This window comes from Triplophysa rosa, linkage group LG11 (genome assembly GCF_024868665.1).
Source record: "Triplophysa rosa linkage group LG11, Trosa_1v2, whole genome shotgun sequence".
In the NCBI taxonomy this organism is placed as follows: domain Eukaryota; kingdom Metazoa; phylum Chordata; class Actinopteri; order Cypriniformes; family Nemacheilidae; genus Triplophysa; species Triplophysa rosa.
Window position 1 is genome coordinate 16,102,861 of NC_079900.1, and position 12,611 is coordinate 16,115,471.

Genomic DNA, 12,611 nt, shown 5'->3' on the forward strand with positions numbered 1-12,611 from the left:
AGAAAAAAAATATGGAAAATACAAGGTTTCAGAAGGACAGCAGCGATATCTTAGTATTTTTTCTTGTGTTTAAGTGCAAATGTCTACAATTCTTAAATCAGGATTTACTTGGCAAGAAAAATGACTAAAATAAATTAAAAAAAATTTTTTACCCCAACTGGCAGATTATTTTTGCTTGTTTTAGCATGAACTCACTTAATCTCGATAATTTCTTTCAGCAAACAAGACTTAACATTTTAAGTCATTTTGCATGCCAAGTAAATGTAATCTTGATTTAAGATTTATTTTACATTTGTACTGGAAAATAAGACAAAAAATGGTTAGAAATTAAATTTTTGCCCATAGTTTTATAGTCTAAAAAATATGTGAAGTTCTTTATGAAACCATACCACCAAAAACGCTTCTTCTATGGCGGTATAGAAATCAGTAAATTAATTCTGTTTGTTCAGCTCTGAATAACCAAAATGTTCCCATCATATCTAAATCAGTCTTTTCATTTCCACATGGCAAAGATATCTGTTATGGAACAGGAGTTTCTGCTGGATCTTTACTTGTCTGTAGCAGCAGTCATTTGTGATTGCTGCTTGAGTCTCCTGCACTCCTTCAGCTCATTATCACAGGTTAAAGTGGACCACTGTGTATGATTACATCCTCAGAAAATGCATTAGAATAAGAGCACTGCTACCAACACACTTTGATTAGACCCATTAGCTTTATTTAAGGCTCTGAGATCAAAGAGCAAAGCACTTGAACTGAATTCTTGAGTCGCTGCCTCATTTCTCATTGACTGTGGCCAGAGTGAGCTAATTCAATAACTAGTTTTATTGATTCGACTGGTAAAACTAACCCAATACGGCACTATTAGTACTTTGTAAATTCGTATAAATGAACAATGATCATTTTTCAATTGTGAGCTTTATTGATTTCTGAGTTGAAATAAATCATGTGGATGATTTAGACAAAAGAGTGCAGGAGCACATAAAGATCAGTTGTTTCTGATGGATGCTGTCAACTCAGAAGGAAATAACACACTTACAACATTGACAGACATTTTGTCTACGAACAAAACACTTCTTAAAGGTGCAGTGAACTAGGACCACAATTTTAACCCAAGCTTTTGTTATATAAGAGGGAATCGTATTCATGCGAACATCCTGTAAGTGTCAGACCTGAAAACGCCCTTGTTACTGAAATAACAACTGTTATTGACACGAGGCTCAGCAAACAGCAGGTCCTGGAATGCACCTATCATAGATAGGTTGAACACCGCCTCCACAGAAGAATATCAACGCCTACTTCTCGAGCCCCGCCCACTGGTTCACGCTTGACAGTACTGAACACAAGCTGCACGGAACCAAATAGAGCGAGTGTAAGCGTCATGCCGTTAAAGATCGCAAAATATTGTGCAGTGCCTGGTTGTGGAAGAACACAGTCGCTGCATAACCTTCCTTAGGATTCCGACAGTAGGAATGCGTGGTTGAAGTTCATTTTTAAAGACGTTCCAGCTCACGTGGGGGAAAACATTGAGTGTTTGTTCGCTTCATTTCAACGCGGATTCCTTGAACAAGTCTTTGCGGAGAGACTAAAAGTAAAAAGCAGTGCTGTGCCGTCAATATTGAATCCGATAGGAATGGCGCAGCAATCTTATGTGAGTAAAACATATTTGTACTATGCGTCACTATTGCTTTGTTAGAGATCGCTTGATATGCCCTGATAGTATTACTTGAGGACCTCAAGTAATACCTCAAGACTTGTTTTGATATTATTTCTGGTGCTGGGTCATTTTGGCCGGGAGTCTACCGTTTGTTTATTTATCATGAAAACTATAATATTTGAGACCCGCGATCGCGGTGATCTTCTGTCCGGTTCGCGGGTCTTAAATGCTGACATGTACGGTCATATATCACTAAACACCATACAACTATAGGCTATACAAACTATACGCAAAGCCTTGCCATCACATCCGGGAAATAAGTCCGTAAATTTGAGTAAAATCACGTTACGTAACGTTACGTGTCTAACCAAATTCACAGAAGGCTCCAACTAAGTCAACTACGCTGTTACGCTTCTCGTGGAAAGAACCCAATTGCAGGCAGGCGTTGTTGAAGCTGTTAACAAACGGGATATTTATTTAAACAAAGAAACACAAAACAAAGACCCACGATGGGGTATAAACCATAAAACAGGACAATAGGCGAAACAGGACATAGACTAATTAACACTAAACTAGAACAACACTAGACAAGAACTACACTAGACTTAAACTGGGGTAACTCACATACAGGAACAAGACATGGTGTTTTCAAAGACATAGCGCATGAACAGCAGACAAGCGAACATAGTGAATACAGAATGAACGAGCACAGGACAATGAACACGAGGGCATCTTATAGGGAAACACAAACGAGGGATAATAACACAGGCAGGTGGGAAACATTAGACACGGCAGGGAAGCAATACATGAAACGAGAGGGGCGGGGCCAATGACAAGACATGAGAAAGCACATGAGATGTAAAAAACATAAACAACTCATGGCTTTCTCACATAATACCTAAGGGCTCCGTCCCGATCCTGCGACATGACTAGAAATTCAGAAACAAGAAGGCAGGACCATGACATACGCAAGCTGCTATCCAATCATAGCAGTGGGCGTTTACTTCCAAGTCTTCTATACGGCCCGCCCTTAAAACCAGCCGGCCTCAAAACCAGGGTAGAAAATAGCCTATTACTTAATGATTTTGATGTTTTCAAATGTAAAAACCACTCGAACGTCATAAGTAGACATCAGACAATAGTATAAAACAATAAAAACGGCCAGTTCGCTGCACCTTTAACATGAACTATGTTTATTAGCATGAACCATTCTTGTTTACGATGTTATCACATATAACCACATTATTAATATCAGATTTTTTGTCAATACCACTATATTACACATTTGAATCCTTTAAATTGTTACATGTTAGCTGCTTCAAACTAATGTTATGCAGTGTTGTTTACAGTATCTCTGTGGAAGCGTGTTAAAGGTTCCCTAATAGAATTGACTGTTGGCTGACTGTGTTTTTCTCTGTACAGGTCACAGCCGTGTGCTGTTACAGATGGCTGGTCTGGTACCTAGCCCTCTGCTCTGTGAGCTCTTAAGCTGTCCGTATTGTGCAAGGGCTCTGGAGACCATGGACCTGGAGCTCGGTGATTCAGACTGCTCCAGGTCAGAAGGGGACGTGGTGTACGAGTTCCCCCATGGAGCGGAATTCAAACGCGGCCGCTCATCCCATCATAATTTACTGGAGGAGAGCAACCAACTGGCGCAGTATTGGGAAAACTTCCGGGACAGATTGATACGCATAGTGGACAGCAAGTACTTTAATCAAGGAATTATGATTGCCATCCTCATCAACACCTTAAGCATGGGGATTGAATACCATGAGCAGGTAAGTGCACGTGTGGCCAAGTTCTTGAACCTTTTTGTTGCATGGTTTAGGGGCGTCGTTTATAGAATGCTGCCTAGAAACTGTTCTAAATTTGATTTTCCGATCATTTCTGAAAGTGTGTGCATGTTGCCTCTCTTAAAGATGTGAAATCTATAAATCGCAAATAATAAATTGCACACAGCTGAACAGTTTCAGATCTCTGCCTTGTAGCAATGTCATATTAATATCATTGACATATAAGAGCATCTGTCAACGTCCAAATCTTATACGAGCGGCAAGAATGACATATATTTAAAAAAAACTGCAGCACCTGGACGAGCAAAAGTACGTATGTCTGCTCAGACCCTGATGTTGCGCTGAGCACTTTTCCACGTCAAAGACCATTTGAATAAATATGAACGTTTTTGAAGACGCACACTCTCCGATCAAATCACAATTAGGCCTCTGGTTTTCTGTTATATAGTAGTTTTGCATCTGCTAGTAAATCTGCTGACTTGGCTTACGTATTCTTTAGCAGAATCTCATTGATGTGAATGTGGTTTTTAGGATAGCTAGCGGTTTGTTTTGTTCATAAAGAGTGCTGAAGATTCATAGCCTTTTTGGGCAGATCACCCGCTTATGTAACTGCCTTACAATGCACTTGTGTCTTTCATTTAATATTTACATTCCTAACATTGTATCAATATTACTAAAGCTAGAATTTTCTAAGAAATTCTGAACAACACTCAAGCAAATCATCACCATAATACTAGGGTGTTTGGGGTCATTGCTATGTGATGGCTGAGAAGTTTTGAATTTGCATATTATTGTGCAGTTGTTACAGTTTTCTATGCGATATGTGAGATGTTACTCACTGGGCCAAGTCTAAAGACCCAAGAAATTGTGATGACTTGTTCGTTTACATTTAGGCATTTACTGTAGTAGACGCTTTTATTCAAATCCACTTAGAAGAATTAGGAAACAAAGCGATATATCATAGGGAGGCAAAAATACGAGAAGTGCTATACCAAATTACAAGGTTTCACAATAATGGAACAGCATACCGGGAGAGAGAAGTATTTATTTTTCATTAAATAGAAGATCAGATCAGATTTCTGAGCCTAAGCATGAGCAATATATATAATAGGTTTGGATTAATAAATACGCTGTGGGTAATGTATGTACAGTAATGTATGAACTTAAGAGTGGTTATGTTTCTCAGAGGCCGTTTGGAGACCAAATCTGATTAAATAATGAGGAGCTCTGGTACAAATAAGGTTTAGCTGCACCTTGATTCTGTCACATTCAGCTGCGGCTCAACAATGGATTCTACATCATTAAAAGAGCAATCTTTATAAATGGATATAAGTTCCCTGATAATAGATCAGAACAAACTCTTTTATACTACATTACATTTTTGTGATCATTAGTTACAAACCAAGGCACGATTTCATGAATACCAATGAAGGGCCTTAAGATATCACATCTGTTTCTGAAGTCAAATCATGTGTTACTGAACTACTTAATGTCCAAATACCTTTCAATCATTGAAGAAGAAAGAGAATATGTTAAAACAGTGCAATAGCAGACATATGCTGTAGTGGTTTTGGGGATTTGTTTGCATAGAGATTCTTGTGCTTATTTGCATGATTGTTTTCAACCTAATTGCTATGTGGCACATCTGTAGCATGCTCTCACCAATTTTGATTCGTCCCTTAGTTTGTAAATAGAAATGAGAAACTTGTTTACTGCAGTATACTTACAATCGAGAGTTGCAGGAGGGTGAAAAGGCAAACATGAGAAGCTTGTATTTTTGTACAAATATATTGAAGCACAGAATTTTTCAGTAATGATTCTTTGTTTCTTCGGCTGTGGCTTTGTTACATTTCAAGGTTTTTTTCATATTTCTGCTCTTTATTTACTGTAAATGTAAAGTATATATTGTCCATTTTTATTGATTTTTTAGTATTAAATTGAGGGTTGAAATGATTATCTGTACTGCATGCCGCAAAGGCTTTCTAAGGACATTAAGGAAACCATGAAATGGATTTTGTGGTTTTGTATTTCATGTCTGTTGGCTGTTAAGGCCATCAATGTGCCAGTATACTCATTAAAATTGACTAAATAATCGAAGCCGATATCCGCATTTAAATAGTAGAGTCTCTACATTGAAAGTGTGCCCATTGATTTTTTCCAAGCTATAAAGTGTATATGTAAACTAAAAGCTACAGAGGTTACATTAAAAGCCATTAATGTGTCCAATCCCAATTTCCAGCATATACAGAGGGTATGCACGTGTCGTCACTTTCCCACGTGAACACCCCGGAACGCGCCCGCCTGAGTGGTAAAGCACTTGGCAGAATGAATGCTTACAATATCAGGAAACGCAATTTGAGTGTCGAAAAAAAACATTTGAGTGTCCAAGAACGCCTGATAGTCCCGGTTTCTTTGTTTCTCCTATTGAAAGAAGCCATTTTGCTTGAGTGTTTTACCACTCAAGGGAGCGTGTCCTGAGGCGTGTCCCGGCGTGTTCACGTGAGAAAGTGACATCAATGCATACCCTCTATAAGAACTTTGTCCAAATACAGCAATGTATATTACAAAATATTCTGAAAATATCTGGTTATATTTCTTGAACACTTGGTGTCATTAAATTGAAATGAAATGATGTTTACTGTTATATACAGTTTTCACTTGATAAATCAAATATTAAGGTTTATCCATACAGTATAAGTGTCTACTCAGTATGGTGCCAAGTGATGCCAGCTATCAGAATCCACTGTAGCTATAGCAGTTATTGAGGGAGGATTACACAGTGGTGTAAAGTATTGGAGTAAATGTACTTAGTTACTTTACTTAAGTATCTTTTTGGCTACTTTGTAGTTGTACTGAGTATTAAAGATATTAGCAACTTTTACTCTCTACTTAACTACATTTTTGAACAAGTATATGTACTCTTTACTCCACTACATTTGTAATGACTAATGCAATTACACATTACATTTTGCATGACACCTATCTTATAATTAATATCACCATTTACAGGGCAATGAAGGTACTACAATCTTGTGGATTTTGCCCTAACTTACAAAAACTTGTCAACATGGCTTCTTTATATGAATATGAGTGCAGTATCAGGTAGAAGTCAATCGCTGGCGGTTTACACACGGTTAGCCCTTACCCGCTATTTCTACAGTAATATATTGGCAACACTGTTGCCAGCTAGTTACTGGTCACACATCTATAGCTCTTATTTTAAAAACTAACTCTTCCTAAATGTGCTCTAAACATGTTTTCTCAAAATTTGACCATATGGTGGGACTATTGCCATGAAGTGATGTACACCAGTAAAAAGAATGTATAGTATTTCAATTTTCAAAAGTTCAAAAGACAAAATATTAACCTATAGAATGAGTCGGACACAGAGAAATGAACAATTCACATATGAATCTCAACAATGGTGACAATCAACTGAACAGCTTCATGCTGCAATGCATGCTGGGTACATAGTACAAAACTCATTCATGATTGTTTGTCACCATTGATGAGGTTTGTATGTCAAGTGTCTAACTGTGTCTCAATTGCAAAGAAAGATTTTCTGACAGAGATCTTTCCATTATAACATGTAATCACTTTACCAAACATATCTTAATAAATCTTAAATGCTATATTATTATTATTTAATGATTGAATTCTTTCAGATGTATCTTCAGTTACTAAGCAAACATAAAGTTGCGGTTCCTGTAAAGTCCCTTTCAGTGTTATGGTAAAAGTGTACATTTTAAAGCTACAAGAAAGTCAAAGAGTCCAACCAAAGCAAACACTGATCGCCATAATGGTGACTTAAAACACAATTGAACCACTATGAACTAGAGTTAAATCTCAATAAGATCTTACACAGATGACAGATATAAAGTGAAAGTGGTGTCTGTAATATGTGAAGATGTTATTGATGTTTGTGTTTAATTCTCCTCTGGTGAAATCTTGACAGATTTATTGTGTTCATCTGTTATTTACACATGTTCATCTAAAACTGTGTGACTTAAGTGCGTTAATAGATTCTTTAATAATGTATCTTCAAACAGCCATTGCAGTAGTTTACAGTAACTAGCAGGCAACAGTGTTGCCAATATATGACTGTAGAAATGGCAGGTAAGGGCTAACAGTGTATGTGAAATGAGGACATGACTGCAGCTGGCCATGAGGCCCAAACCAGCATGTCCAGTGCAAAAAGGCTTTGACTTTTTAATTCTACTTAACATTATTTTATTTATCTGTTATATTGAAGAGACCCTTTTGAAGGAGTTTGGTTTACTTATGAGCACTTGAGCTTAAATGAGACTTAGGGTGTTTGTAATGATGGTGTCGACCATGATTTGTTGCAATTTTGAGGTGTTCAGTCTTATTATGATTTAAGAAAATAAATGCGATTGCTCTCCTCACAAATCAACTGTTTTTCACTGACGTGTCTCTTAAGTGTTGAGGACTAGTGCTTCTTTGAGCCTACATTCAGTATGAGTAAAATACTCAAGTACTGTTAAAATCAGATACTCGGAGACTTTTACTGAAGTCGTTTTGGAATTGGTGACTTGTAACTTGTAATGGAGTAATTTTCACTGCAAGGTATCTGTACTTTTACTTAAGTATGGTTTTCAGGTACTCTTTACACCTCTGGGATTACAGTAATGAGATAAGGCAGACTGCATTGATCTATGTACTGAATGCTTTTAGCACAGCAGGAGTAAGACCAGCACCACAATGACAGTCTCTGCACTCTCAAGTCCATCAGGCACCTGATCGGATTTACATGAGGCCTGTGACAGTCTACATTACTGCATCAGTCAAAGTCATAGAGCAGCAGATGCCCATGTTCACTCCATCAATAAAACCCTTTTCCTGCACTCACAACAGCACAGCGAGTTTAGTTATTTTAGCTTAATGAATGATAGGCATGATAGTTACTTCTGAGACTGAAGAGGTGTTTTCTCTGTTCTGTTTTGAAGAATGTTGGTAACCAAACAACACTGGCCCCCATTGACTTCCATTGGATGGACACAAAACCACAGAGGCATTTCTCAAAATATCTTCTTTTGTGTTCCACAGAAGCAAAAGTGATAAACAGGTTTTGAATCACATGAGGGTAAATAAATGATTACTGTATTTTTGGGGGGGGAAACTAGCCCTTTAAAAGCCAGACACAGCATTATAATCTTTCGATCATCTGTCTTTTCTGATTCTGGGTTGTTCAGCCCTCACATGTGATTAAAAAGTGGGGGATGTGATGAGGAGTGTGTGTTATGCTAAAGCATCATGGGATATGATGGAGGAAGGGGGCAGTAGGAGGCAAGAGTCTCTCTGGAGAAAAGCGCAGTGCTCTCTTAACATCAGTCTCCTTCAGCCTGCCACGCCGCACGCCGCACCACTGAATGCCCAGTGTCCCAGCATGCATTTTCACAGTCAGTGCTTTTCCACTTCTCTTCTTCAGTCTGGCAAATGTGCCTGATGCAGCACTTGTGGGAATTTGCAACTATGCACACAGGCAATCTATGTTCAGGAAAGTTGAGATGGGGATTCGATTTTGTTTCAGTGGTGTGTGGTAGACTTTTGAATGTGAGGAGGCAAAGTTTCTTTTTGGCCCAATATAAATTCATAGTATATTTTATGTTTACACTGTTGTTACACTGCATGAAACACTATTTACCTTATACTATAAACAAACAATACAACTGTATACTATGTATATCATTTATACTGTTTTATATTAAAGGGGTCATATGGCACGAACACATGTTTTTCTGTGTCTTTGGTGTGTTATAAGTTGCCCATGCATGTATTAGACACGTAAAATTGCAAAAATGAAAGTGTCGGAACAAAAGATGCATTCTATCTAAAAGTGAATGCTCTCCCAGACCTGCCTGAAACGCCTCGTGTAACCACACCCCCACAAATCTACGTCAGTTCGTGGTATGATTTGACTAAGGCCGCCCAAATGTATACGCAAGTAAGGTGGGCGTACCTGTCAGTACAATTGCTTTGGAACCTGATGTTTCAAATATGGTAAGAGGAGTTACATTATGGGTCACACGCTTGCAGTATTCGACCAATCACTACGCACTGGTTAACTGGCCAATCATAGCACACCTCGCTTTTCAGAGCGAAGAGCTTTGTGAAAAATCTGCCCGTTTCAGAGAGGCGGGGCAAAGAGGAGATACAAACATGCATGTTTGCGTAAAATACAGCATTTTGAACCTTAAATCGTGTACACATTGCATTACTTCGAAAACAAATGATGATATTCGTTTTAGCCGTGTCATATGACCCCTTTAACATACGTTTTATAAACAATCCGTATCTAGTCGCTGCAGGTGAAGATTTTCTAAAGTGGCTGGTGTATATCTACGGTATATTGATCAAGACATCATATGTACAATAAATAAATTGTACAATAATTGTTTAATCATTTGGATTTAATTTGTGGTTTCGTTTGAAAGTCTATCTTTACCTGTTGCATTAAAGGGATAGTTCACCCAAAAATGAAAATTCTGCCATCAGCTACTAACCCTCTTGTCTTTTCAAACCTGAATGGCTTTCTTTCTTCTGCAGAAGGGCAATTCCAGCGTCATGGACGTGACATTTTGCGTTACGGACGTGACATAAAAATGCTCAGAGAATGAATTTGTTACGATTATATTGAACCATCTGTTTATATTTTACTGAACCCTTGTTGATAGAGTCTAAACATCAAAAAATGTCAGTCTATGAAAAAAAAGTATATTTAAAAAAGGGAAATAAACATGCATTATGGATGTGACAAAAAAAGGACGCGGTTTTTGGGAGACGATAAACTTTGTAGAATTTCTATAAAATAAAATGCACAATCCTGAAGCAATAATACCCAATGAATGGAGAAGGGATGCCTCTTTATAGAACATAAAATAGTTACTTTATATTAATTTTCATGTGTCCATTTATGAGGAATATGTAGCGTTATGGATGTGACAATCCTGAAAATGGCACTTACCTGACTATGAAAAATCATGCACTAAAAATAAAACAAATGCTTTACAAATTTGAAGAGATATCTCACATGGGTATTTGAACCACCAAATGTTAAAATATGTGCTGTTACCATAGTAAAAACCGCTGGTAAAAACTTAATTTTTTGTGGCTAGGTTGACATTTTCGCGGAATTGCCCAGAACACAAAACAAGGTATTTTGCTGAATGTTGGTAAGCGAACAACAGCAGTACCCATTCACTTTTATTGTATAGACACAAAACCAATGCAAGCATGTTTTTACAGGCAGAACCCTTGACAGGATCCTCTCTGTCATTGGAAAAGGACTCCTCGATTAAGTTAAGGGTATGACGCTGCATAAAAACACGGCACTTATCTCTCTAATACGAAGAGGAAAATTCCAGTAAACCATGTTTTTGCCTGACGCAATGTTTTTGAATCTATCGGTTCAGAGTTGTTCTGACAAATTAGCATCACATTTTTACCCCAAGATATTTTCGTGTTCAGACAATTTCACAATCTTGGCACCCAAGGTGGCATTTGCAACAGGAATGATGATTCACACAGCATCAACTGTTAAGCTTTAAATGGACCATTTTGCAGTATGTGACTGACACCTGTATTTCAAATAGCTTTCACGCTGACAGTGCCAGTTTATTTGATCAGATTTTTCTCAATCTCGAGAATAATAATGCATCGATAACCTTTTAGTTCGTTTGTTTCAATGACTCAAGAACTCATTTTGATGTAGCGTCTAGTGTTTGTGGTTCTAATCTAACATCGTAGTAGACCCAGACGTTCAGTCTTTCATTATTCATTTACTAATCCGTTCCTAATCTGTTGTTCCTGGGTAACAATGAATATTTATATCCCTCTTCTTCAGGCTGCTTAAAGTACATTGCTCCGGGTGTACGTGTGATCACCACTTGCTGTGCGTGTGTTCACTACTCTCTGGATGGGTTAAAAGCAGAGGTCACATTTCGGGTATGGGTCACCATATCTGACTAATAGGTCACTTCACTTCATTAATGGATGTAGAACAATGCAGGCAGCACAGGTCGTGACGCCCCCTAGTGGTGACATGTCAGCACAGTTTTTACTACAGTACAGTTATTTACAGCATTCCTCTCCATGACGGTCAAAATACAGGTTCACATGCGGTTAAATCCTACTATTGTTATAAAAACACACTTCATATGCCAGTCTCCAATAGGTTTTGTGTCTGAAAGAATAATATGTAGCTGTGAAACCCTACAAGCCTAAATGCGTATCAGTTTTCTTTCTTTAAATGGAAGTGTTTAAGAAAATGGCTTTCAGCGTGCCTGTGGTGAGGGTGATTGTCTAACAGTTTGATATAATGATGTTATAACAGTATTTTAATGTGAACAGTATCCAGGTGATTGCTGAGGGTGGCTGCTCTTGTAATGGGCAATGGTGCCCAGAGACTCATGCAGTATGTTGCTCCTTAAGAATGTGTTTATTGATTTGTCTTGTACTGTAGATGCGAGTGTAGCGGTAAAGTCACACAGTAGGTACGGTTTGAATGAGCAATGAATCTGGCTCTGAATCTGCTTATGATGGAAAGATTTTAGCAGCGCTATACAGTATATCTCATTGATTTGCGCTCGCCACATTGCTTTGCTCTTAATAAAAGAGTTAATATCTTTGTCTGATTGTTGATTTTGCTCTCTCCGCTGTGTCTGTTAAAACTGAGAAATTGCAATTGCTTTGTCAATGCGTTGAAATATTTCAAATCATTCGGCCCTGAGGCCTCGTGTTGCATAAACGGCACATTTGTCAAATGCATGCAATCTATAGGCCCACAGTTCTCTATTATGTAGTGTGCATTTCATATAACGTTCTGAGATTAACCGTGTGCGAAGGTGGCATCATGAAGGTCAGTGACGACGTCTCTCCTACTGTACGTACCGTAGCATTCCCAGCAGTGTCTTGGCACGACATTGACCTGCAGAAGGTAATGAAGTATGGCTCTGTTTTTTCTCATAGCCTGAAGAGCTGACAAACATCCTGGAGATCAGCAATATTGTCTTCACAAGCATGTTTGTCCTCGAAATGCTCTTCAAACTGCTGGCCTTTGGCATCTTCGGCTACATCAAGAATCCTTACAACATCTTTGATGGCATTATTGTGGTCATAAGGTAGGTTCTGCTACTAAATGACAA

General features: G+C 38.1%; 1 protein-coding gene across 2 annotated transcripts in view; it reads left to right on the plus strand.

Moving 5' to 3' along the window:
* The window catches only part of cacna1ha (calcium channel, voltage-dependent, T type, alpha 1H subunit a), a 96,763-nt gene that overhangs the window by 63,122 nt on the left and 21,030 nt on the right, over positions 1–12,611 (plus strand). For both annotated transcript variants that reach the window (XM_057345017.1, XM_057345018.1), the window contains exons 10-11: positions 3,077–3,432; positions 12,436–12,587. In XM_057345017.1, the coding sequence (XP_057201000.1) occupies positions 3,077–3,432; positions 12,436–12,587 (508 nt within the window). The remainder of the gene's footprint in view (positions 1–3,076; positions 3,433–12,435; positions 12,588–12,611) is intronic.